Raw genomic sequence first — 27760 nt, 5'->3', positions numbered from 1 at the left:
ATGTTTCCGTATCTCTGGCAGCCTTCGACGCTGTACGTGCTTTTATTAGCCAGTCGTCTAGGTAAGGGAAAACCTGTACCCCTAATTGTCTGAGGTGGGCTGCCACTGGCGCCAAAACTTTGGTGAACACTCTTGGAGCCGACTTGAGGCCAAACGGAAGTACTCTGAACTGGTAGTGAATGCCTGCGACCCTGAACCGCAAGAATTTCCGATGATTGGGGTGAATTGGAATGTGAAAATATGCGTCCTGAAGATCTAGCGAGGTCATAAAATCCCCTCGATTGAGGAGGCTCAGAACGTCTTGGAGAGATCATGCGAAAAGATTGCTTCTTGAGGTATTTGTTGAGCGATCGAAGATCGAGAATAGGTCTCCAATCTCCGTTCTTCTTCCGGATAAGGAAAAAACGGGAGTAAAAACCTATTCCCCTCTGATTTCTTGGTACGATCTCTATTGCTCCCTTGCTCATTAAGATAGCAATCTGTTCCATAAGCTCGTTGAGGTGGGCTGGCGGGGGGCCTCCTGGTGGTACTTGAGGAGGAGACTGGTTGAATTCTAGTGTATGCCCCCACTTGATAATATCCAAAACCCATCTGTCTGTTGTTATTCTGGACCATTGATGCAGAAACCCGGAAATAGTGCCCCCTATACGAGTGTTGGTGCAGGGGCTGGGTGCAGGCATTTGATGAGGGTCACTGCTTTCTAGTCGTATCCTTGGGTCTGAAAGCAGATTTTCCTCTTGTTTGCTGTCTGAAGCGAGCTGATGTTTGCTGGCGAAAGGAATGCTGTTGTTGCTGGCCATACGTTGAGCGATATTGGCCTTGGTAAGAGGAGTACGGTCTATATTGTTGAAAGCCTCCTCTGTGAGAAAAAGTACCTCTCCCTCTCGCTCCTCGAAAGGGTTGCCTCTTGTACTGAAGCGCTGCAAGTGAACTGGCTGTTTCAGTGTCTGACTTGATCGACTGCAATGCATCGTCGACATGTTTTCCAAATAAAAGTTCTCCATCATATGGCATGTCTAGAACTTTCAACTGAACTTCGGGCCTAAAAGAGGTAGCCTTTAGCCATCCTTGGCGTCTGAGAACCGCAGCACCGGCCAATTGTCTAAAACCTGTGGAAGAGACATCAATGGCAGAGTCTATGATTTCGGCCGAAATCTTTTCTCCTTCTTGAAGAATTCTGCGTGCTTCTGCTCTACTGGATTCAGGTATCATGTCAATGAATTGTGACATGTCAGACCACATCTGACGATCGTATCTCCCCAGTATTGCTAGAGATTTGGCAGCTCTAACAGTGGTGGCAGCCATGGTTGAAAATATTTTACCTATGGAGTCCAGACGCCGTCCTTCCTTGTCTGGAGGTGCGGTCAGAGAAGCTGACGGATTCCTGGATCTTCTCTGTGCTGCTTGGGAGATAACCGAATCCGGTTTAGGGTGGCTGATTAGACATGCTGGGGAGTTGTCAGGTGCCTTATATTTCTTTTCTAGCCTGGGCAAGACTGCAGGAATGGAGGACGGAGTCTGCATGACCTTTAAGCCTTCTTCCCAGATGAAGTCGACAATGGGAATGGCCCTCACTGATTTTCTTGAGTCCTCTTTAAAGTCATAAAGAAAACAATCTGATTGTTTAGACGTAATCGGTAGCTGGAATCTCTTGGCAGCTCTCTCCATGACAGAATGGAAACCTCCAATGTCCTGCGGAGGAGAGTCTACTGGCGGTGGTGTAGATGGAGATGGAGTCTGAATCTGGTACTCATCCCATTCCGGTATTAAAGAGTCTGAATCTTGTATCTCCCCTTCTTCCCGTTCCTCTTCGGATGACGGTGAGCCAATGCTCTGAACAGAAGGAGGTACTGTGATAGGGTCTGGAAATGTGGAAGGTCTAGCCGGAGTGGACACTGGCGTCTGCTGGGGCTGCACCGGTGTGGAAGAACCAGGCGGTGGAAACCTTGCATAATAGTCCTGCATCATTTGCTGAAGGTTGTTAATTAATGATACCGGCATTTGTACTGTCTCTTCTGATTGTTCGAAATGCCCTTGATCCTGTTGGTGGGAAAATTGCTGAAGATCCTCCTCTTCATCCTCTTCTTGGCATTTTATACGTAGTTCGGACGGACTACGCGCTACCGGAAAAAATCCGTCATCCGAGTATCCATCGCCATCATCATCCGCAAAAAGATGCTGCGGAGGGACGGGTGTAACCTTGCTGGGCGATGTATGCGATGGTTGTAATATAGAGGACCTTACTTGTACAGGCAAAATCCTTTGCGGAAGGTAAGGTGATGTTCCAGGAAAATGACCCGTCGACGGAGCTGTCGTCGACGGAGCGGGCGTCGACGGAGCAGGCGTCGACGGGACCGTCGGTGTAGTTGGTGGTATCATCGTTGACGAAGTAGCCGTCGACGAAGCCAATGTCACTGCGTCACCCGTCGACTGAATCTTCGTCGGCGAAAGCGACGGCAACCTCCTGAACCTCTTCGTCGATGAATGTGTCGATGGTAAAGATTTTAACTTCTTACCCGTCGACGGCTTCTTAATGATCTTCAAGGTGTGCGACGACAACGGACCATACTTAAGGCTCACCGATGTTATCGTCGTAGACGACAGCGGAGATGAAGTCACTATCATCGGAGACGGAGGGGCTGTAAACGTAGCCGTCATCATAGTCGTCGTCACCGGTAGAGCTGTCGTCGACGGAGCGCTCGTCGACGGTGTCGATTTTTTGGACGTCGACGGAGGCAGAGAACTGGAAGGCTTTTTAAGCTTCTTTGAAGAAGAAGCAGGTGTTGATGGTTCTGAGTGAACCCTGCCACTTGCTACCTTAGATGTTGAAGGTAGATCCCCGGTGTCCTTAAAAGCGTGCAGCTTCTTGGCTGACTTAGTGCTTGCAGGGGATAGACTCTCCACAGACCGCTTTCTTTTCTTTGAGGTCACTGCAGTGTCACTGTCTTCTTCAGAAAGAGCTTCTCTTGCCTTCTTTTTCTGGAGCCAAAGTAGGAGCCTGGCTTCTCTGTCCCTCAGAGTCTTATTAGGAAAGGTCCTGCAGATCTTACAGTCCTTGACCTTATGCTCTGGATGTAAGCAATAGATACATTCCTTGTGAGGGTCCTCACAGTGAAGTCTCAATTTGACACAGGTCCCACAAGGTCTAAAAAGGCCCTTTCTTGTAGACATGATGGAAAAAAGTCTTGAAGAAAAACGGAATTGAAATTCTCTAAAGATTTCTCTTGAAGAGATGGAAAACTGAGCAGAGCTCAGGGAGACTCCCTTACACACGACGTGCGGTAGAAAATCTGACAGACTGAGCCTCTGTGCTGAGGGTTCTAAGAGGGTGGTCGCGCCTGATTGGCTGAAGTTTGGGCTCTTTCTAAAGAGGCTGATAGTTCTACAATTGAATATGTTTTTTCCTATTGACTTCAATGAAAAAAAAAAAAAAAAAAGGTTTTTCTCTATTTATTGCTTACTATGTACCGTGGGACTCCCACTTCGACGACGGGGAATGATTCAAGCATGTGAATCTATGAAAGATACCCTAATACTGGAGAACTGGTGGTTTCAGTGTACAAGATGTCACCTGTGCGTCACATAATTCTCCTGCCTTTAATCATTGTTTTGGATTTCTGATGGGTGTCACTTACACCCATGTCTATACAAAGTTTTTTTTTTTTGAGGGAGGGGGCAGGGGGGAGAGAAATAGTGCTTCTTTACTTAACGTGGCACTAGGAAGCATCTATGAAGTTTCTGGCCGTAACAGGGTTACCACCTGGCCGGTATTTCACTGGCCCCAATGGTAATGATATTTTCAAGACCAGTGCTGGTAATCATTAAATGCCAGAAAAATCCAATTACCCACAACTAAAATATACATTACTACTTTACCATACAAATGTAAATATGGTTATTAAAAAAAATGCACTTTAAAATAATCATTGTACACAATCACCAGTTAAGTATTTAACAAAACAAACTAATGAAAAAGAACAACTATTAATTTATAACTGAAATAACTTCCCATCCTATTCCCCTATACAACCAAGTAAATATAAATTACTAATTAAATTAAAAAAATTGACTTCACATTAAAAAAATCTAAACTATACTTTAAAAAGTGAAGACAATTACATTAATAACTAATATATACCAAATATACAAAAAGTACATTAAGCAAGATTATATACAATATTTTTTCAAAAACAATATTAGATACATAAACACACTATTGTTACCTTCTATAGTCTGTTCCTCAATATCTTGTAGTGTAATATATTTGAGAGCATAGTCATGTCACAAAATATTGATTAGATATTTTTGTCATTCACCACACTACAGATAGATTTGTTTTTTCTTTTTCCCCCCTCACGAATCAGTGACTTCTATTAAAACACCTCCAGCATATTTACAATATGCAGGGGACATACCCGTACCATGGGAAGATTGATCCAAAATATTTATCGCATGTGTGGATTTTCTGAGCAGAGAAAAATTGAGCTCCAAAGCAAAAATTGACTCTTGTTGAACATTTTCTAGAGGGAGCTGGCCTGAGAGAATTAAAGAATCCCACCTGCAGGGCAGCAAATCATGAGTTTGATTATGCCAATCGGCAAATGGGACGAAGGACGAAGGTACAATAAGTGCATTAAAGAAGTAATGAAAATTTAAAGTTTTACTTGAGCAGTCATGTGCATTAATTAATTTAGGAATATGTTGCCTCACTGATGATGTTGGTACCTTCCTGCGACTTTGAGCACATAAAATATTAACAGGTACTCAGGGACTAGGTCCTAATGAAAACAAAGAGCAAGAAAAGCCAGGAAAGGTTGTGGTATGTTGAGACGCAAAACTTTGGACAGCAACAGATACAGCAAAGGTAGTAGATAATTCACAGAAATTCATGCTGGAGATTAGAGGCAAAACTAGTGAGGTTTGTACAGTAAGAAGGAATCAGGATATTTGCAGAATAAGAAACACAGAATGATCAGAGGATAGGACAAAGGGACACCAATGTTTTTGATGTTAAAGTGTAAATCTTTTGAGTCATTTTAATGGGGTACCCTGCCAGTAATAAGATATGCAACAGGTGCAAGAAAAGGAAAACTGTAAACGAGTTAAGGTTAATTTCTTAGAGGAAGGAGAAGTGGGTGAATAATGTTAAAAGTGAAGCTTTTCATTGCAGACGAAGGTGAGTTTCCCCCCTTAGGTTGTCTGTATGAGGATGACCTTAGGATAAGACCAGATCTCGGGGTGGTGCCACCTGGGTATGCTGTATTAGAAGGGGAGCAGACATAAGTCAGTTAAGCAAGGCGTTTTCCACAGTATTTAAAAGAGTATAGGGGATTCCAACATTGGATTTTACTAAAGGATGATACAGGTCCTAGAAGGTATAGAGTTAGGAATGTGCCTATCAATTACGGAGGTAAACCGCAACAAATGTTACAAGACAGGTGTACCATGACAATCACATAGTCAATACCAAATTCTTTCAAAGCCAATGAGAAGCTTCTTCTCTGCATAGATTTGCGCAGTTTAAACAGTGTGATTTGGGTATGGCTTGCATCCCTTACCCAAGACTTGTTTCCAGCTTGCCTGGTATAACAGTGTGTTCCAACCGGATTCTGGTTAGTGCATATCAAGTAGCGTTGGATGAATAGAAAAAAACACCTTTCTTCATTAATCAACAAAGACTGCTCCAGTTTAGGAGAATATAGTTTTGCCTAGCCATGGCTGCAGATTTATTACAATGCCTCACGAAGGAGAGTTTGGAAGGGGTGATGGGAACGAAGGCATGCATGCTAGAGTGACATTTTGTTGTTCAAAAGTGAGACAGAACACCATGAAAAACTAAGGTCGTTTTGAGAATTTTAGCTGTAATTGGACTGAATTAATGGGTCTCTGTAGAGGGAATCATTGAACCGGTTGTCTTCCTTTGTCGTAGTTGGACTCTTGCTCTAGGCAAGACTGCTGGTTTAAGGATGACAGCACTTTTGTTTGTAGGCGACTAAGTCAATCCCACAAGTCGCAACTTTCAGCCCAACCCTTCACAAGCAGTACCTCACCAAAAACCCAAATAGTAAAAGATGATTTGTGGCAGCCTTTACACATGGGACTCAAAAGTGCAACAACTCAGGGGAGTTGTGGTTAAACGGAGATTACCCTTTTCTCATATGAGCAACAGGTCTCAGTCACACACAGGCAATGAAAGAGATGCAGTGAAGTTTAATAGGTTTTATTAACAAGACTGCAATTTACTGTAAAATGCCTGGGCTGCAATGATCAGGATAATGAACAATGCAAGGAACAGAATTGTAAAAAATAAATAAAGTCATGAACACAAAGGCACCCACCATCTTGTAATAACATGAGATGTGAACTGAGCCTTAATACCCTAGCATGATGAATCTAATCTCTCACCTAAAGAGAGATAAGTCTGTTAAACCTAATCTGCCAGTATCATGTCCATGAGAAGAGCCCCCCAACCCGTGTTACATTGGAATGAGAGTTCTAGATGAGACTGTGGGGACAAGAATGCTGGGTCTGTATTAAGGCAACGTGTAGCATAGATAGCGTTGATGGCATCTGGTAAGAATCACTCTGATAACCCTCTCTGTGTGAGATGTATTTATACAGATCTTGTAGTACCCCTGACGCAGGTATGTTCCCAAACAAAAGATGAGAAGGTATGCTTGGGACAGCAATTATATAAACAATTCTCTGAAAATACATTATGTTACTGTCACACACAAGTTGGAAAGTACATGATGTAAACACCTACGTATCTTACTTGTCTTTGAAGCAGATAGTGACGCCTTCACAGAGTGGCACTGATAAAGTGAAATCAAAACATCTTCCTAATTATAAACATAGCAGACATCTTGGAAGAAATAAATAAATTTACTAAAACAGAGCAGCCTAAATATAGGTGACGGGGCACAGGCCTGCAAGCCAGAAGGCTAAGCTAAACTGATACCCATTAAAACTAAAATAGGATCCACTACACCTTTTGACTGCCGCCACTGGTGGCTGCAGGAAAGAAAAGTGGCAAGTTGAGTGTGTCCATCTCTTGGTCAATTGCCCTCCTCCATAAGGGCCAAACTGCCTTCCTCTTCCATAAATTACCGACCTATTAATCATGAATAGGGGGTTCTAAGTAGTTCTCCAAACTTGATTTGGCAGCAGCGTTATCTAAAGGTTGACTTTGACCCTCTGTCTAGGCATCTCACAGCTTTTGTCTCTAAAGTTCATACATTTCAGTGCTGCAGAATGCCGTTGAGTTAGCTTCTAAGGCTGCAGTAATCCAGAGGATCATATTCCAGATGTTTAGAGGTGCAAAAGCAGTAGCAGTTTTTTAAGTCAATGCCTTGATCAATGCTGCCACTAGAGGGGAACAGGAGTCTATCAAGAACGGAATAAACATAATGCAAGAACATGGGGTCGTAATTAAGGTAGAAAGTTTGAGCTTCTAAAAAGGCAAGCTTAAACATCTAGGGCATGTTGTGTCTCAGTGGGTTGAGCCAAGCCATGATTTAGTCAGTGCTTTTATTGATGCCAGTCCACCCTCTGGAAAAGCAGGACTCAAGACATTTATTGGTCTCTGCGAGTTTTACATACTTTGTTCCTAATTATGCTTCACATGAGAAACATGTAACCATCTTGCTTAAGAATAATATTTTTGAATTGGACAAGCTTTGTCAGAAAGCATTTGCGTAGATAAAATCTGTCAGTAGTCAGGAAATCTTAAATCCTATAATCTGAAATGCACCATCGCAGTTGATGCTAGCAATATCGCTCTAGGTTTACATTAGGATATACCTTGCTTGTTTTAAGAGACCCTGAAATTCACTTTTCTGTCACTGGGCAGGAGTTGCTAGCATGTTCGAGAGCCATAAGTACTTTCACCCTTACGTCTGAGGAAATCAACTTTATGATAACAATTGACCATAATCCTTTAGTCAGGGGAGAAAATTAAACTTCACGCCCCCCATCCCCCATGTTGCACATTTTTCTAAATAAACGGTTACAGTACAATTTTGGCATTTCTTATTTAGTCAAGAATGTCAGCTGGTTATTTGTGTAGGTTTGCGACCAGTGTTTTAGTGTAGAAGATTATGAGAGTGGTATTATCGCTGCAGTTGATGTGGGGACTATGGGCCTGATTTAGTTTGGCTAACAGGTTATTCCTCCACAAACATGATGGCTATCCAATCCACCTTATTACAATTTCCATAGGATAAGATCACATTTGTGACAGAGTAACCCCATCAGCCCAACTATAAATCAAGCCCAATATGTACTATTAGCGGGAATTCATGTAGAGAAAAGTTAGACAAAGCCGCCTTGTTGTTCCAAGACATTTTATTATAAATTGTTGGCCCAAAGCGAAAAGAAGAGGGGGGGGGGGATTCCATATCATTGTCAATCCTTTAGAATGTAATTTGAAAAACAATTTGCCACTCAACTTTCAGCTAAAGATGGCATCCAGATACACCGAGAGAGATCTGTGCAACCAGAGTTTACGATACAGAACAATAAATGGTGCTTATGAAGGTCATGTTGGCAAGCACTCAAATGTAGAGAGCATGAAGTGTTTTGGTGGCCTGGCATGGATTGGTAAATCAATCAATTTGTGATGAATTGTGTGACATTAACAGTTGTGAGAAGGGATTGAAACTTGCACACAATCGATTGTTCGCACAAGCCCTGGTTAAGAGTTGCCATAGATCTTGTCAGACCACTCAATTCTATACCCATTCAAACATTTTGCTTTAGTTAGGTTTGATCACTTCTTTAAGTGGGCTGAAATTGCATTTTTGGGAGAACCCAATTCCAAAAGTGTGATTGGATTTCTGAATCATTTTTCCTACAAAGGGATTCCCATTCTTTTCGGATAATGGTGTCCAATTTATCAGGGAGGACATGAAATAGTTTTTGAAATTTTCTAACAGGGTGATGTCAAGCAGCTTACAAGTTCACCCCCAAACCAGTTAGTTGTACACATGAACCATGTTTTAATTGTGTTCATCGGGCGATGGCTAACAAGTATGCCGTCCTCAATGTGGTTTGTTCAAGGTTATGGTTTTACTGCACTACTCATTCTACTATCAAGGATCCTCTTTTGCATTGTTGAGATGGCAGAAACTGTGCTCTAATTTCGGCCCTGGATGAATGCTTGGGTGCATAAAGCAGGCTGTGATGAGACGCTGATAACTCAGGAGAAATGTGGCTGAAGGAAGGGCTAAACAAAAGTTGTTTTGATGTAAGAAAGACATTAAGTGTTCGTTTTAACCCCTTCTGTGCCCAGGACGTAATGGTTACGTCCTGAGGCACAGTGCTGCTGTGCCCAGGACGTAACCATTACGTCCTGTGCACAGAGCCCAGAGGGAGCGCTCTCGCTCCCTCTGTGGGGTTCCCCCCCACCCCCCCAAGTCAGGGATGGAAGGGGAAGCCCTTCCCCTCCCACCCCCGACCCCCCCCCAACCCCCCCTGTGACGTCAGCGCGCGAGCGCGCGCTGATTAGTCACAGGGTCTCCCCCATCGCGCTGGAAGCAGAGCTTCCAGCGCGATTGAAAAAGAAATGCTTTTGCATTTCTTTTTCAATCCCATGGGGGAGGCCCCGAGAGGCTTCAAAGGGAAGGAAATGTATTTCCTTCCCTTTGAAGTCTCTCACAGGTTTCAAAAGCCGGATTGCTTGCAATCTGGCTTTTGAAACCCCACTAGACACCAGGGATTTTTTTTTTTCCTTGAAATTGGCAAAAGGGAGCGACCCCTTGGGCAAGGGTCGCTCCCAGGGGGGCATTTTTTTAGGAAGGCCTTTTCTGCCCCCCCTGGGGGCAGATTGGCCTATTATTCGGCCGATCTGCCCCCAGGGGGGGCAGAAACCTCTAGGCACCAGGGACCTTTTTTTTTTTTTTTTTTGTGATGATTTCTTTTTTTTTAGGTGGGGAGCGATCCCTACGGGGCAATATATATTTAGGCCATTTCTGCCCCCCTTGGGGGCAGATTGGCCTATTTTGATAAGGCCAATCTGCCCCCAAGGGGGGCAGAAACCATTAGACACCAGGGAGTTTGTTTTTGCGCGCGTATGTCACGCAACAAAGCGACCCCTTTGGCAAGGGTCGCTCCCAGGGGGGGCAATTTTTTGGGAAGGCCTTTTCTGCCCCCCCTGGGGACAGATCGGCCTATTATTAGGCCGATCTGCCCCCAGGGGGGGCAGAAACCTCTAGGCACCAGGGATCTTTTTTTTTTTTTTTTCTTTTTGTTATGTTTTCTTTTTTTTTTAGGTGGGGAGCGACCCCTTAGGCAAGGGTCGCTCCCCTAGGGGGCAAATTATATTTAGGCCATTTCTGCCCCCCTTTGGCGCCAATGTCACGCAGGGGGAGCGACCCCGTAGGCAAGGGTCGCTCCGGGGGGGGGGGGGGGGGGGGGGGGGGTTTGGATGGGTGTTCGGGGGGCAAATTTATTTTAGGCCTATTATTAGGCCGATCTGCCTCAGGGGGGGCAGAAACCTCTTGTTGCCAGGGCAAATTTTTTTTGTGTGTTTTTTTTTTTTGTTTGTTTGGTGTTTTTTAGAGATGGGGAGCGACCCATCAGGCAAGGGTCGCTCCCCTGGGGGGCAAATTGTGTTTAGACCATTTCTGCCCCCCTTGGGGGCAGATTGGTAGATTTTAGGTCAATCTGCCCCAAGGGGGCAGAAACCACTAGGCACCGGGGGATTTGTTTTTTGGCGCCAATGTCACGCAGGGGGAGCGACCCCGTAGGCAAGGGTCCCTCCGGGGGGGGGGGGGGGAGGAGTGGGGTGTTCGGGGGGCAAATTTATTTTAGGCCATTTCTGCCCCCCTGGGGGCAGAAACCTCTTGTTGCCAGGGCAAATTTTTTTTTTGTTTTTTTTTTTTGTTTGGTTTTTTTTAGAGATGGGGAGCGACCCATCAGGCAAGGGTCGCTCCCCTGGGGGGCAAATTGTGTTTAGACCATTTCTGCCCCCCTTGGGGGCAGATTGGTAGATTTTAGGTCAATCTGCCCCAAGGGGGCAGAAACCACTAGGCACCGGGGATTTGTTTTTTGGCGCCAATGTCACGCAGGGGGAGCGACCCCGTAGGCAAGGGTCCCTCCGGGGGGGGGGGGGGAGTGGGTGTTCGGGGGGCAAATTTATTTTAGGCCATTTCTGCTGCCCCTAAACCTCTTGTTGCCAGGGCAATTTTTTTTTTTGTGTTTTTGTTTTTGTTTGTTTGTTTTTTTTTAGAGATGGGGAGCGACCCATCAGGCAAGGGTCGCTCCCCTGGGGGGCAAATTGTGTTTAGACCATTTCTGCCCCCCTTGGGGGCAGATTGGTAGATTTTAGGTCAATCTGCCCCAAGGGGGCAGAAACCACTAGGCACCGGGGATTTGTTTTTTGGCCCCAATGTCACGCAGGGGGAGCGACCCCATAGGCAAGGGTCGCTCCGGGGGCGGGGGTGGATGTTCGGGGGGCAAATTTATTTTAGGCCATTTCTGCCCCCCCTGGGGGCAGATCGGCCTATTATTAGGCCGATCTGCCCCCAGGGGGGGCAGAAACCTCTTGTTGCCAGGGCAATTTTTTTTTTTGTGTTTTTGTTTTTGTTTGTTTGGTTTTTTTTTAGAGATGGGGAGCGACCCATCAGGCAAGGGTCGCTCCCCTGGGGGGCAAATTGTGTTTAGACCATTTCTGCCCCCCTTGGGGGCAGATTGGTAGATTTTAGGTCAATCTGCCCCAAGGGGGCAGAAACCACTAGGCACCGGGGATTTGTTTTTTGGCGCCAATGTCACGCAGGGGGAGCGACCCCGTAGGCAAGGGTCCCTCCGGGGGGGGGGGGGGGGGTGGGGAGTGGGTGTTCGGGGGGCAAATTTTAGGCCATTTCTGCCCCCCCTGGGGGCAGATCGGCCTATTATTAGGCCGATCTGCCCCCAGGGGGGGCAGAAACCTCTTGTTGCCAGGGCAAATGTTTTTTTTGTGTTTTTGTTTGTTTGGTTATTTTTAGAGATGGGGAGCGACCCATCAGGCAAGGGTCGCTCCCCTGGGGGGCAAATTGTGTTTAGACCATTTCTGCCCCCCTTGGGGGCAGATTGGTAGATTTTAGGTCAATCTGCCCCAAGGGGGCAGAAACCACTAGGCACCGGGGATTTGTTTTTTGGCGCCAATGTCACGCAGGGGGAGCGACCCCATAGGCAAGGGTCGCTCCGGGGGCGGGGGGTGGATGTTCGGGGGGCAAATTTATTTTAGGCCATTTCTGCCCCCCCTGGGGGCAGATCGGCCTATTATTAGGCCGATCTGCCACCAGGGGGGGGCAGAAACCTGTAGGCGCCAGGGCAAATATTTGTGTGTTTTTTTTTTTTGTATGTTTGTTTTTTTAGAGATGGGGAGCGACCCATCAGGCAAGGGTCGCTTCCCTGGGGGGCAAACTGTGTTTAGACCATTTCTGCCCCCCTTGGGGGTAGATTGGTCGATTTTAGGTCAATCTGCCCCCAAGGGGGCAGAAACCACTAGGCACCGGGAATTTGTTTTTTGGCACCAATGTCACGCAGGGGTAGCGACCCCGTAGGCAAGGGTCGCACCTGGGCAGGGGGGGTTTGGGGGGGGTGGGGGGTCAAATTTATTTTAGGGCATTTCCCCCCCCCCGGGGCCGGCTGAGCTAGAGGCCAAAATCCACAGGTAGGCACTTTGCAAAAAACACCTCTGTTTTCTGTGAAAAAATATGTTGTGTTTTGGGCTATTTCCTTTTGTGGGCGCTAGGCCTACCCACACAAGTGAGGTACCATTTTTATGGAGAGACTTAGGGGAACGCTGGGTGGAAGGAAATTTGTGGCTCCTCTCAGATTCCAGAACTTTGTCACCGAAATGAGAGGAAAAAGTGTTTTTTAGCCAGATTTTGATGTTTGCAAAGAATTCTGGGTAACAGAACCTGGTCAGAGCCCCGCAAATCACCCCATCTTGGATTCCCCTAGGTCTCTAGTTTTCAAAAATGCGCTGGTTTGCTAGGTTTCCCCAGGTGCCGGCTGAGCCAAATTCACACGTAGGCACTGTTTTCTATGAAAAAATGTGATGTGTCCACGTTGTGTTTTGGGCCATTTCCTGTCGCGAGCGCTAGGCCTACCCACACAAGTGAGGTATCATTTTTATCGGGAGACGTGGGGGAACGCTGGGTGGAAGGAAATTTGTGGCTCCTCTCAGATTGTAGAACTTTCTGCCACAGAAATGTGAGGAACATGTGTTTTTTTAGCCAAATTGTGAGGTTTGCAAAGGATTCTGGGTAACAGAACCTGGTCCGAGCCACACAAGTCACCCCATCTTGGATTCCCCTAGGTCTCTAGTTTTCAGAAATGCACAGGTTTGGTAGGTTTCCCTAGGTGGCGGCTGAGCTACAGGCCAAAATCTACAGGTAGGCACTTTGCTAAAAACAGGTCTGTTTTCTGTGATGTGTCCACGTTGCGCTTTGGGGTGTTTCCTGTTGCGGGCGCTAGGCCTACCCACACAAGTGAGGTATCATTTTTATCGGGAGACGTGGGGGAACGCTGGGTGGAAGGAAATTTGTAGCTCCTCTCAGATTCCAGAACTTTCTGCCACAAAAATGTGAGGGACATGTGTTTTTTTAGCCAAATTTTGAGGTTTGCAAAGGATTCTGGGTAACAGAACCTGGTCCGAGCCCCGCAAGTCACCCCTCCTTGGATTCCCCTAGGTCTCTAGTTTTCAAAAATGCACAGGTTTGGTAGGTTTCCCTAGGTGCCGGCTGAGCTAGAGGCCAAAATCTACAGGTAGGCACTTCGCAAAAAACACCTCGGTTTTTTTCCAAAATTTAGGATGTGTCCACGTTGCGCTTTGGGGTGTTTCCTGTCGCAGGCGCTAGGCCTACCCACGCAAGTGAGGTGTCATTTTTATCGGGAGACTTGGGGGAACGCTGGGTGGAAGGAAATTTGTAGCTCCTCTCAGATTCCAGAACTTTCTGCCACAGAAATGTGAGGAACATGTGTTTTTTTAGCCAAATTTTGAGGTTTGCAAAGGATTCTGGGTAACAGAGCCTGGTCCGAGCCCCGCAAGTCACCCCTCCTTGGATTCCCCTAGGTCTCTAGTTTTCAGAAATGCATAGGTTTGGTAGGTTTCCATAGGTGCCAGCTGAGCTAGAGGCCAAAATCTACAGGTAGGCACTTCGCAAAAAACACCTCGGTTTTTTTCCAAAATTTAGGATGTGTCCACGTTGCGCTTTGGGGTGTTTCCTGTCGCCGGCGCTAGGCCTACCCACGCAAGTGAGGTGTCATTTTTATCGGGAGACTTGGGGGAACGCTGGGTGGAAGGAAATTTGTAGCTCCTCTCAGATTCCAGAACTTTCTGCCACAGAAATGTGAGGGACATGTGTTTTTTTAGCCAAATTTTGAGGTTTGCAAAGGATTCTGGGTAACAGAACCTGGTCCGAGCCCCGCAAGTCACCCTTCCTTAGATTCCCCTAGGTCTCTAGTTTTCAGAAATGCACAGGTTTGGTAGGTTTCCCTAGGTGCCGGCTGAGCTAGAGGCCAAAATCTACAGGTAGGCACTTCGCAAAAAACACCTCTGTTTTTTTCAAAAATTTAGGATGTGTCCACGTTGCGCTTTGGGGTGTTTCCTGTCGCCGGCGCTAGGCCTACCCACGCAAGTGAGGTATCATTTTTATCGGGAGACTTGGGGGAACACTGGGTGGAAGGAAATTTGTAGCTCCTCTCAGATTCCAGAACTTTCTGCCACAGAAATGTGAGGAACATGTGTTTTTTTAGCCAAATTTTGAGGTTTGCAAAGGATTCTGGGTAATAGAACCTGGTCCGAGCCCCGCAAGTCACCCCTCCTTGGATTCCCCTAGGTCTCTAGTTTTCAGAAATGCACAGGTTTGGTAGGTTTCCCTAGGTGCCAGCTGAGCTAGAGGCCAAAATCTACAGGTAGGCACTTCGCAAAAAACACCTCGTTTTTTTTCCAAAATTTAGGATGTGTCCACGTTGCGCTTTGGGGTGTTTCCTGTCGCGGGCGCTAGGCCTACCCACGCAAGTGAGGTGTCATTTTTATCGGGAGACTTGGGGGAACGCTGGGTGGAAGGAAATTTGTAGCTCCTCTCAGATTCCAGAACTTTCTGCCACAGAAATGTGAGGGACATGTGTTTTTTTAGCCAAATTTTGAGGTTTGCAAAGGATTCTGGGTAACAGAACCTGGTCCGAGCCCCGCAAGTCACCCCTCCTTAGATTCCCCTAGGTCTCTAGTTTTCAGAAATGCACAGGTTTGGTAGGTTTCCCTAGGTGCCGGCTGAGCTAGAGGCCAAAATCTACAGGTAGGCACTTCGCAAAAAACACCTCTGTTTTTTTCCAAAATTTAGGATGTGTCCACGTTGCGCTTTGGGGTGTTTCCTGTCGCCGGCGCTAGGCCTACCCACGCAAGTGAGGTATAATTTTTATCGGGAGACTTGGGGGAACACTGGGTGGAAGGAAATTTGTAGCTCCTCTCAGATTCCAGAACTTTCTGCCACAGAAATGTGAGGAACATGTGTTTTTTTAGCCAAATTTTGAGGTTTGCAAAGGATTCTGGGTAACAGAACCTGGTCCGAGCCCCGCAAGTCACCCCTCCTTGGATTCCCCTAGGTCTCTAGTTTTCAGAAATGCACAGGTTTGGTAGGTTTCCATAGGTGCCAGCTGAGCTAGAGGCCAAAATCTACAGGTAGGCACTTCGCAAAAAACACCTCTGTTTTCTTCCAAAAATTTGGATGTGTCCACGTTGCGCTTTGGGGCGTTTCCTGTCGCGGGCGCTAGGCCTACCCACACAAGTGAGGTATCTTTTTTATCGGGAGACTTGGGGGAACATAGATTAGCAAAACAAGTGTTATTGCCCCTTGTCTTTCTCTACATTTTTTCCTTCCAAATATAGGAGAGTGTGTAAAAAAAGACATCTATTTGAGAAATGCCCTGTAATTCACATGCTAGTTTGGTCACCCCGGAATTCAGATATGTGCAAATAACCACTGCTCCTCAACACCTTATCTTGTGCCCTTTTTGGAAATACAAAGGTTTTCTTGATAGCAATTTTTTACTCTTTATATTTCAGCAAATGAATTGCTTTATACTCGGTATAGATTGAAAACGCACGTCAGGGTGCAGCTCATTTATTGGCTCTGGGTTCCTTGGGTTCTTGATGAACCTACAAGCCCTATATATCCCCGCAACCAGTGGAGTCCAGCAGACGTAACGGTATATTGCTTTCGATAATCTGACATTGCAGGAAAAAGTTACAGAGTAAAACGTAGAGAAACATTTATGTTTTTTTCACCTCAATTTCAATATTTTTCTTTTTCAGTTGTTATTTTCTGTAGGAAACCCTTGTAGGATCTACACAAATGACCCCTTGCTGAATTCAGAATTTTGTCTACTTTTCAGAAATGTTTAGGTTTCTGGGATCCAGCATTGGTTTCATGCCCATTTCTGTCACTGACTGGAAGGAGGCTGAAAGCACAAAAAACTGCAAAAATGGGGTATGCCCCAGTAAAATGCCAAAATTGTGTTGAAAAATTGGGTTTTCTGATTCAAGTCTGCCTGTTCCTGAAAGCTGGGAAGCTGCTGAGTTTAGCACCGCAAACCCTTTGTTGATACCATTTTCAGGGGAAAAACCACAAGCCTTTTTCTGCAGCCACTTTTTCCAATTTGTTTGAAAAAAAACGAAATTTTCACTGTATTTTGGCCAATTTCTTGGCCTCCTTCAAGGGAACCCACAAAGTCTGGGTACCTCTAGAATCCCTAGGATGTTGGAAAAAAAGGACGCAAATTTGGCTTGGTTAGCTTATGTGGACAAAAAGTTATGAGGGCCTAAGCGCGAACTGCCCCAAATAGGCAAGAAAAGGCCCGGCACAGGAGGGGGGAAAAGGCCTGGCAGCGAAGGGGTTAATAGGGCGGATGTTGTGCATATCAAGATTCCTGTTCACACCAAGAAAGGCAAAATGAAATATGGCGAGCAAACAGTGACTGACAGTGTGTGTGAAGGTCAGTCAATGGACAAAATTGGTGAAATTCTGACAGCGGTAAAAGCAAAAACCCTGCAGATGCCAAATTAAGTCATTAAAAACATGGGCTCTAGGAAAGTTCTCAGGAAAGATAATGATGGTGATTATAACTTCTGTTCGCAATAGGAACTTACCCATTTAGTCATCATGAATTTGTGCCTCAATGTTTATTAGGCAGTTTCCTTTACAGTATTTTTCAATATTGGTTTAGTCTTCTGCTCAAGTTATCTTTATGCTTCGTATAAAATTACCCTATTCTTTTTATTTTTTATTTTTCCATTTCCTGTTCCATAAGGGGAAATCACACTATTCTGTAATTTGATGCATGCTTACTAAGGGTAAAACAAATGTACCATTCTGTAACCTGTCAGACAACCATGTCATGTAGGAGCTAATGCTCCAAAATCTAAATACCACTTGTCATTTTTGTCACTAAGATTTACTCAGTTTATCAAGAACAAAACCCAGTTAAGCCACTGAGAAAACTGATGAAGAAAATGCAAATTTTAGTGGGATAATCAGCTAGTTTTGATTTTAATCAGTTCAAGTACAAGAGGTTCTCTGTCCAGTTTGAAGTCCTTTTGTGGAGGGCGGGGGATGTTTGAATTGTACATAGGCACGGAAGCAGCTTTTTTTTTTTTTTACATAAGAAGCCAGAAAGAAATGGGTGGTGTCTTAAAATTAAAGTACATTGGGGAAGAAAAGCTTTTTGTGGTCTGCTTAACATCACCATGATCATGTAAAGGACCAACTTTATATTGGGAACGGACCACAACCTCTTATGGAACATCTTTGCACCCAGGAGTAGAAAGACATTTTACTGCAGGATTAGCTACGGTTGGGGCAAGATTCATGCATTTTTATATAAATTGGAGTATGTACTTAGTTCTGCGACTGTTCATTAACCCTATGTCCCGGTTAACGAGAGAGCAAAATAACATGAAGTGCCCTTCAAAATATTGGATGCAAGCTTGCAATGACAAATGGTGTTGCTTGCGTTGCAGGAGGAAGGTATGTAGGATGAGTATTATGTTAAAGGTAGCTGGATACATAAAACCTGGTTGGCATGAAGAATGGAATTTTGGGAGTAAAAAGGCATAACATTTGGTTTGGTGAACGACATTGTGGTTAGCGGTGTTAAGACTTTCTTGCTTTTGGGCTGTGGAAGTTTTATAAATGCAACGAGCGATATTTGAGCATGTTAACTACAAAAGGAGCTTGGGAACTAGATTGGTGGCCAGCAATAGACGATAGCATTGATTCATTGTTGCAGCATTGTGGCCTAGGCTAGAACAGTGACAAGTTAGCAAATTAAATGTGAGATTAAAGACTAGTGGCTGTACCATTCAGTCCTTTGAGGCAAGTCAGTGAGCATATTTTAGGGGCATTTGCCTCACAAATAAGTTTTATACAGACATAATAGATTTTCCAAAGGGTATGAAATTAGGATGTTGAAAAAAATAACTTCAGTACTGGCTACAGAATTTCTGGAAGATATTTGCAAGGCAAATTTACTAACAGCATAGTGTGACAATGGGCCACAGTTCATCAGTAGTCACATCGAAAGGTATTCACGGGGGTGGGGGTATTATTCATAAGAGTATGTGCGTCCCATCTCCAGGACCGTGGCCAAGTAGAAATATTTAACTAAGTGATCAAGGACGCCATTCAGTTATATAGCAATAAAAATAAAAAATAAACCTGTAGGAAGGTAAGTTGCGTTTCAAGAGACAATAAGGCTGCTACAGTTTGCATGCTAAAGAACTACATGGGAAACTATTTGTGCACACTATTTCTTACTTTGAAATAGAATATACAGAGCCAAGTTCCTACAGAGTCCAAGGGTTCCCCTTAGAGGTATGGTAGTGGCAAAAAGATAATTCTAATGCTCTATTTTGTGGTAGTGTGGTCGAGCAGTAGGCTTATCAGAGGGTAGTGTTAAGCATTTGTTGTACACACAGGCAATAAATGAGGAACACCCACTCAGAGACAACTCCAGGCCAATAGCTTTTTGTATAGAAAAATATATTTTCTTAGTTTAATTTTAAGAACCACAGGTTCAAGATTTACATTAAACACTTTAAATGTAAGGTACTTCACTTAGATACTTTAGGAACTTTGAAGAAAAGCAATATCATATAGTCTTTGTAAAAATGGCAATAAGCTATTTTCAAAGTGGACACAGTGCAAAAATCAACAGTTCCTGGGAGAGGTAAGTAAAGGTTAGATTAGGAGGTAAGTAAAACACTTACAAGTCTCAGTTCTGTGGCATAGGCAGCCCACCATTGGGAGTTCAAGGCAACCCCAAAGTTACCACACCAGCAGCTCCAGGCCGGTCAGATGCAGAGGTCAAAGAGGTGCCCAAAACACATAGGTGCCTATGGAGAACAGGGGTGCTCCGGTTCCAGTCTGCCAGCAGGTAAGTACCCTTGTATTGGTGTATTGGGGGGGGGGGGGGGGGGATGAACACAAGTAAGCACACAAAACACACCCTCAGTGGCACGGGTGCAGTGTGCAAAGCAGGCGTCAGGTTTTAGGTAGAAAACAATGGAGGGTCCCAGGGGTCACTAGCGGTGCAGGCAGGCACGGGGTGGGGGGCTTCTCGGGACAGCCACCACCTGGGCTAGGCTGAGGGTCACCTGGGGGTTCCTTCAGGTCCTGGGGGCTGCGGGTGCAGTGTTGGTCCCAGGCATCGGGTCCCTTCTTACAGGCAGTCGCGGTCAGGGGGAGCCTCTCAATTCTCTGCAGGCTTCGCTGTGGGGGCTGGGTCATCTCTGGTTACTCATGTGTTCGCAGTTGCCGGGGAGTCCTCCCTGAGGTGTTGGTTCTCTGAATCTCGAGTCGGGGGCAGAGTGAGAAGTCTTACACTTCCGGCAGGAAACGTGTAGTCTTTGAAAGTTGCTTCTTTGTCGCAAAGAAGTAGCTAGTTTTGAGCATGGCTGCTGTTTACAGGAGTTTATTGGTTCTTTAGTCCAGGGCAGTCCTCTGAGGCTTCAGAGGTCGCTGGTCCCGGTCGGATGCATCGCTGGTTGCAGGTTTTCAAAGTTGGAGACAGGCCAGTAGAGCTTGGGTAAAAGCAGTTGTCTTCCTCCTCCTCTGCAGGCTTCTAGGTCAGCAGTCCTTCTGGTTTCTACAGGTTGCAGGAATCTGATTTCCTGGGATGCCCTAAATTGAAAATGTCACTTACCCAGTGTACATCTGTTCGTGGCATTAGTCGCTGCAGATTCACATGTTTCGCACAGTCCGCTGCCTGGTGTTGGGCTCGGAGTATTACAAGTTGTTTTTCTTCGAAGAAGTCTTTTTTGGTCACGGGACCGAAGGACTCCTCCCTCTTCGGCTCCATTGCGCATGGGCGTCGACTCCATCTTAGATTGTTTTCCCCGCAGAGGGTGAGGATGGAGTTGTTTGCTATAAAAAGTGCCCATGCAATGGAGTGAATACGTATGTACATAAAAAGTTTATAATAATTATTTACAAATGTACAAATGTTTAAGATTTAAGATCTACTTCTAAACGGCTACAGGCTTCCCGGGGAGGCGGGAGGGAACATGTGAATCTGCAGCGACTAATGCCACGAACAGATGTACACTGGGTAAGTGACATTTTCAGTTCGATGGCATATGTTGCTGCAGATACACATGTTTCGCATAGACTATAAAGCAGTTACCTCCCCTAAAAGCGGTGGTTTAGCCTGTAGGAGTTGAAGTAGTTTGGAATAATGTTTTTAGTACAGCTTGGCCCACTGTAGCTTGTTGTGCATTTAGTACGTCTACACAGTAGTGTTTAGTAAATGTATGAGGCGTAGACCAGGTTGCAGCCTTACATATTTCGCTCATAGGAATGTTTCCTAGAAAGGCCATTGTAGCACCTTTCTTTCTGGTTGAGTGTGCCTTTGGTGTAATAGGCAATTCTCTTTTGGCTTTAAGATAGCATGTTTGAATACATCTGACTATCCATCTAGCAATGCCTTGTTTAGAGATTGGATTTCCTATGTGTGGTTTTTGAAAAGCTATGAACAGTTGTTTTGTTTTCCTGATTAGCTTTGTTCTGTCAATGTAGTACATTAGTGCTCTTTTGATGTCTAATGTATGTAGTGCCCTTTCAGCCACGGAATCTGGTTGTGGGAAGAACACTGGCAATTCTACTGTTTGATTTAAATGGAATGGTGAGATTACTTTTGGTAGAAATTTTGGATTTGTTCTTAGAACTATTTTATTTTTGTGTATTTGAATAAATGGTTCTTGTATGGTAAATGCCTGTATTTCACTTACTCTTCTGAGGGATGTGATTGCAATGAGAAATGCGACTTTCCAGGTTAGATATTGCATTTCACAGGAATGCATGGGTTCAAAAGGTGGACCCATGAGTCTTGTTAAGACGATGTTAAGGTTCCATGAAGGAACTGGTGGTGTTCTTGGTGGTATAATTCTTTTTAGCCCTTCCATGAATGCTTTAATAACTGGTATTCTAAATAGAGACGATGAATGAGTAGTTTGTAGGTAAGCAGATATTGCTGCGAGGTGTATTTTTATAGATGAAAAAGCGAGATTCGCTTTTTGCAAATGTAGTAAGTATCCCACTATGTCCTTTGTAGAGGCATGCAATGGTTGGATTTGATTGGTATGGCAGTAGCAAACAAATCTTTTCCACTTAGATGCATAGCAGTGTCTAGTGGAAGCTTTTCTAGCTTGTTTTATGACCTCCATGCATTCTTGTGTGAGGTCTAAGTGTCCGAATTCTAGGATTTCAGGAGCTAAATTGCCAGATTCAATGATGCTGGGTTTGGATGCCTGATCTGTTGTTTGTGTTGTGTTAACAGATCTGGTCTGTTGGGTAGTTTGACATGCGGTACCAGTGAAAGGTCTAGTAGAGTTGTATACCAAGGTTGTCTTGCCCATGTGGGTGCTATCAGTATGAGTTTGAGTTGGTTTTGACTCAACTTGTTTACTAGATATGGAAGGAGAGGGAGAGGGGGGAAAAGCGTATGCAAATATCCCTGACCAACTCTTCCATAGAGCATTGCCTTGTGATTCGCGGTGTGGGTACCTGGATGCGAAGTTTTGGCATTTTGCGTTTTGTTTTGTTGCGAACAAATCTATCTGGGGTGTTCCCCAAATTTGAAAGTACTTGTTCAGAACTTGGGGGTGAATTTCCCATTCGTGGACTTGTTGGTGGTCTCGCGAAAGGTTGTCTGCTAGTTGGTTTTGGATCCCTGGAATAAATTGTGCTATTAGGCGAATGTTGTTGTGAATCGCCCACTGCCATATTTTTTGTTAGGAGGCACAATTGTGTTGAGTGTGTTCCTCCTTGTTTGTTTAAATAATACATTGTTGTCATGTTGTCTGTTTTGACAAGAATGTATTTGTGTGTTATTATGGGTTGAAAGGCTTTTAACGCTAGAAATACTGCTAACAGTTCTAGGTAATTGATATGAAATTTTGTTTGGTGTACATCCCATTGTCCTTGAATGCTGTGGTGATTGAGGTGTGCTCCCCACCCTGTCATGGAAGCATCTGTTGTTATAACGTATTGAGGCACTGGGTCCTGAAATGTCCGCCCTTTGTTTAAATTGTTGCTGTTCCACCATAGAAGCGAGAGGTATGTTTGGCGGTCTACCAACACCAGATCTTGAAGTTGACCCTGTGCCTGTGACCATTGTGATGCTAGGCACTGTTGTAAGGGTCGCATGTGTAGTCTTGCGTTTGGGACAATGGCTATGCATGATGACATCATGCCTAGAAGTTTTAGCACAAATTTTGCTTGTATCTTTTGGTTTGGAAACATAGCACTTATTACCTTGTGGAATGCTTGCACTCTTTGTGGACTTGGAGTGGCAATTCCCTTTGATGTGTTGATGGTTGCTCCTAGATATTGTTGTGTCTGACACGGTTCGAGGTGTGATTTTGTATAGTTGATGGAGAAACCCAGTTTGTGAAGGGTTTGTATGACATATGTGGTGTCGTTTGTGCACTTTTTTACTGTGTTGGTCTTGATTAGCCAATCGTCCAGGTAAGGAAACACATGTATCTGTTGTCTCCTGATATGTGCTGCTACTACTGCTAGACATTTTGTGAACACTCTTGGTGCAGTTGTTATTCCGAATGGCAACACTTTGAATTGGTAATGTATTCCTTTGAATACGAACCTTAGGTACTTTCTGTGAGAAGGGTGTATCGGTATATGAAAGTACGCATCTTTTAGGTCTAATATGGTCATGTAATCTTGCGGTTTGAGCAGTGGAATGATGTCTTGTAGTGTGACCATGTGAAAGTGGTCCGATATGATGTAGGTATTTAGTGTCCTGAGATCTAATATTGGTCTTAATGTTTTGTCTTTTTTTGGAATTAGAAAGTACAGGGAGTAAACTCCTGTGTTTTTTTGTTGTACTGGTACTAACTCTACTGCATCCTTTTGCAGTAGTGCTTGAACTTCTAGTCCTAAAAGTTCTAAATGTTGTGGTGACATTTTGCGTGTTTTTGGAGGGATGTTTGGTGGGAATTTGTGGAATTCTATGCAATAGCCATGTTGGATTATTGCTAATACCCAATTGTCTGTTGTAATCTGCTGCCAAGATTGGTAGAATTGGCTTAGTCTTCCCCCCACTGGTGTTGAGTGAAGGGGCTGTGTGACTTGAGTCACTGTTTAGGTGGAGGTGTTTTTGGAGTTTGGAATCTTCCCCTACTCCTTGGGAATTGACCCCCTCTATATCCCCTGAAACCTCCCCTTTGGAATGAACCCTGATATGGTGTGGTTCTTGTTTGTTGGCTGGTGGTGTCTGTGGGTTGGCCACGAAACCCCCCTCTAAATGGAGTTTTTCTAAAAGAGCCTCTGCTCTGCGGGGAGTAGAGTGCGCCCATGGCTTTGGCCGTGTCTGTGTCTGTGTCCTTTTTAAGTTTTTCAATGGCTGTGTCCACTTCAGGGCCAAAAAGTTGTTTCTCGTTGAAGGGCATATTAAGGACAGCCTGCTGGATTTCAGGTTTGAAGCCTGAAGTGCGGAGCCAAGCGTGTCTCCTTATGGTGACAGCAGTGTTGACTGTTCTCGCTGCAGTATCGGCTGCGTCCAGTGAAGAGCGGATTTGATTGTTTGAGATAGTTTGTCCCTCTTCAACTATTTGCTGCGCCCTTTTTTGGTATTCCTGGGGAAGATGGTCTACGAGAAGTTGCATCTCATCCCAGTGTGCGCGGTCATATCTGGCCAGCAGCGCTTGAGAATTTGCGATGTGCCACTGGTTGGCTGCCTGTGATGCTACTCTTTTTCCTGCTGCATCAAATTTTCTGCTTTCTTTGTCCGGAGGTGGGGCGTCGCCAGATGTATGGGAATTTGCTCTCTTGCGAGCTGCCCCTACTACTACGGAGTCAGGTGGTAACTGCGAAGTAATAAACACTGGGTCTGTGGGTGGTGGTTTGTATTTCTTATCCACCCTTGGGGTGATGGCTCTTGATTTTACGGGCTCTTAAAAAATTTGTTTTGCGTGCCGTAACATCCCTGGTAGCATTGGGAGACATTGATATTGGCTATGTGTAGCCGAGAGGGTGTTAAATAAAAAATCATCCTCTATAGGATCGGAATGCAGTTGGACATTGTGGAATTCTGCAGCCCTAGCCACCAGTTGCGAGTATGAGGTACTGTCCTCTGGCGGTGACGGCTTTGTGGGGTATGAATCGGGATCATTGTCCGGCACTGGGGTGTCATATAGGTCCCAAGCGTCTTGATCCTGATTATCTTGACTTATGGTAGTTTGCGCAGGTGAGTGCATTTGTGGCGGTGTTTGTGCCGGCGATGCCTGTTGTGGTGGAGAGGGCGGAGGCGTGACTTTTTTTAACCACTTTGGCTTGTGGTTGTGCGTCATCCTTGAGAAGTCCGATCCTTCTTTTCCTTATTATTGGGGGAAGGGTTGATATCTTCCCTGTGTCTTGCTGGATGTACAGTGTCTTTTGTGTGTAGTCTGATTCTACACTTTGGAGCTCTTGTCCAAATCTGTGCATCTGGCCACTTATTCCTTGTTCCTCTGTGTAGGATGAAGGTGTGGAACTTTTCGGCGCCGAGAGAGAATCTTTTTTCGGCTTCGGCACCAACAGAATTTTTGTGGCTTTCGGCATTGTGTCTCGGTGCCGATGTTTTTCGGTGCCGGCATCTTGTTTTTGCCTCTCGGAGCCGCTATCTCGGCTCCGAGGTTGCTCCATGGCGGTCCCTCGACCGGAGTCGGGTGTCTTCGCTATGGGCGTGCCCTTTTTCGGCGCCTTCGACGGCTCGCCGGTTTTATGGGTGGAGCCATGGCCTGTTGGCAGTGGCGTCCCCTGGGCTTTTGTCTTCTCGATGGTTTTAATTTTCGACGTCTTACTCACTGTTTGTTGCTGTTGTTCGACGTCGGAGTCTCCGGATTCTGATTCCGGAACCGAGAAGGTTTCCTCTTCGTCTTCGAAACTTTGTTTTGTCGGCGTGGACGCCATTTGTAGACGCCTGGCTCTTCGGTCCCGGAGTGTTTTTCTGGACCGGAAGGCTCGACAGGCCTCACAGGTATCCTCCTTGTGCTCGGGGGACAAGCACAAGTTACAGACCAAGTGTTGATCTGTATAAGGATACTTACTGTGACATTTTGGGCAGAAACGAAACGGGGTCCGTTCCATCGGCTTCGATGTCGCACGCGGTCGGGCCGACCAGGCCCCGATGGGGGAATCGAAGCTACCCCAAAGTCTTCCGATGATGGGTGTCGATGTACCTAACTATCCCGATACTGAACGGAACAATACCGACGCTTTCTTCCGAGATTCTGACTAACTTTCCGAACCGAAACACGGAGCGAAAAGGAATACGTCCGAACCCGACAGCGGAAAAAAACAATCTAAGATGGAGTCGACGCCCATGCGCAATGGAGCTGAAGAGGGAGGAGTCCTTCGGTCCCGTGACCAAAAAAGACTTCTTCGAAGAAAAACAACTTGTAATACTCCGAGCCCAACACCAGGCAGCGGACTGTGCGAAACATGTGTATCTGCAGCAACATATGCCATCGAACACGGAATTTAGGGGTGTGTTTAGGTCTGGGAGGGCAGTAGCCAATGGCTACTGTCCTGGAGGGTGGTTACACCCTCTTTGTGCCTCCTCTCTGTGGGGAGGGGAGCACATCCCTAATCCTATTGGGGGAATCCTCCAAACTTAAGATGGAGGATTTCTTAAGGCGGGGGTCACCTCAGCTCAGGACACCTTAGGGGCTGTCCTGACTGGTGGGTGACTCCTTGTTTTTCTCATTATCTCCTTCAGCCTTGCTGCCAAAAGTGGGGGCAGTGGCCGGAAGGGCAGGCATCTCCGCTAGCAGGGTTGCCCTGGGGTGCTGTAACAAAAGGGGTGAGCATTTGAGGCTCACCGCCAGGTGTTACAATTCCTGCAGGGGGAGGTGAGAAGCACCTCCACCCAGTAAAGGCTTTGTTCCTGGCCACAGTGTGACAAAGGCACTCTCCCCATGTGAACAGCAACATGTCTGGTGTGTGGCAGGCTGGCAGAAACTGGTCAGCCTACACTAGAAGTCGGATTGGTATTCAGGGGGCATCTCTAAGATGCCCTCTGGGTGTATGTTACAATAAATTGCACACTGGCATCAGTGTGCATTTATTGTGCTGAGACGTTTGATACCAAACTTCCCACATTTCAGTGTGGCCATTATGGAACTGTGGAGTTTGTATTTTACAAACTCCCAGACCATATACTCTTATGGCTACCCTGCACTTCCAATGTCTAAGGTTTTGCTTAGACACTGTAGGGGCATAGTGCTCACGCACATATGCCCTCACCTGTGGTATAGTACACCCTGCCTTAGGGATGTGAGGCCTGCTAAGCAATGTGAGGCTGGCATGGCACTCTGAGGGGAGTGCCATGTCGACTTAGTCATTTTCTCCCCACCAGCACACACAAGCTGTGAGGCAGTGTGCATGTGCTGAGTGAGGGTTCCCCAGGGTGGCATAAGACATGCTGCAGCCCTTAGCTACCTTACCTGGCATCAGGGCCCTTGGTACCAGTTACAAGGGACTTACCCAAGTTCCAGGGTTGTGCCAATTGTGGAGTCAAAGGTACTGTTTAGGGAAAGAACACTGATGCTGGGGCCTGGTTAGCAGGGTCCCAGCACACTTTCAATCAAAACTTAGCATGAGCAAAGGCAAAAAGTTAGGGGGTAACCATGCCAATGAGGCATTTCCTTACACTATTGGATTATGAATTGGACTGGCTTACTGCTGATGTGTGTAGGAAGTTGGCTCTGTATGTGCTATTTCAAAGTAAGGAATAGCATGCACAGAGTCCAAGGGTTCCCCTTAGAGGTAAAATAGTGGTAAAAATAGATAATACTAATGCTCTATTTTGTGGTAGTGTGGTCGAGCAGTAGGCTTATCCAAGGAGTAGTGTTAAGCATTTGTTGTACATACACATAGACAATAAATGAGGTACACACACTCAGAGACAAATCCAGCCAATAGGTTTTGTTATAGAAAAATATCTTTTCTTAGTTTATTTTAAGAACCACAGGTTCAAATTTAACATGTAATATCTTGTTTGAAAGGTATTGCAGGTAAGTACATTAGGAACTTTGAATCATTTCAATTGCATGTATACTTTTCAAGTTATTCACAAATAGCTATTTTAAAAGTGGACACAGTGCAATTTTCACAGTTCCTGGGGGAGGTAAGTTTTTGTTAGTTTTACCAGGTAAGTAAGACACTTACAGGGTTCAGTTCTTGGTCCCAGGTAGCCCACCGTTGGGGGTTCAGGG

The 27760-nt window shown here is 45.4% G+C and overlaps 1 protein-coding gene across 1 annotated transcript in view; it reads right to left on the bottom strand.

Annotated features, from left to right (window-relative positions):
* LOC138267038 (uncharacterized) overlaps window positions 1–27760 on the bottom strand; it is a 252245-nt gene that overhangs the window by 197755 nt on the left and 26730 nt on the right. The window contains exons 11-12 of the mRNA XM_069215886.1: window positions 2581–2743; window positions 876–2243 (exon numbers count right to left, since the gene is read on the bottom strand). Coding sequence (XP_069071987.1) covers window positions 876–2243; window positions 2581–2743 — 1531 coding nt within the window. The remainder of the gene's footprint in view (window positions 1–875; window positions 2244–2580; window positions 2744–27760) is intronic.

Source organism: Pleurodeles waltl, chromosome 12, assembly GCF_031143425.1.
Source record: "Pleurodeles waltl isolate 20211129_DDA chromosome 12, aPleWal1.hap1.20221129, whole genome shotgun sequence".
NCBI classification, from domain to species: Eukaryota; Metazoa; Chordata; class Amphibia; order Caudata; family Salamandridae; genus Pleurodeles; species Pleurodeles waltl.
This window is presented reverse-complemented; position numbering and strand designations above follow the sequence as displayed.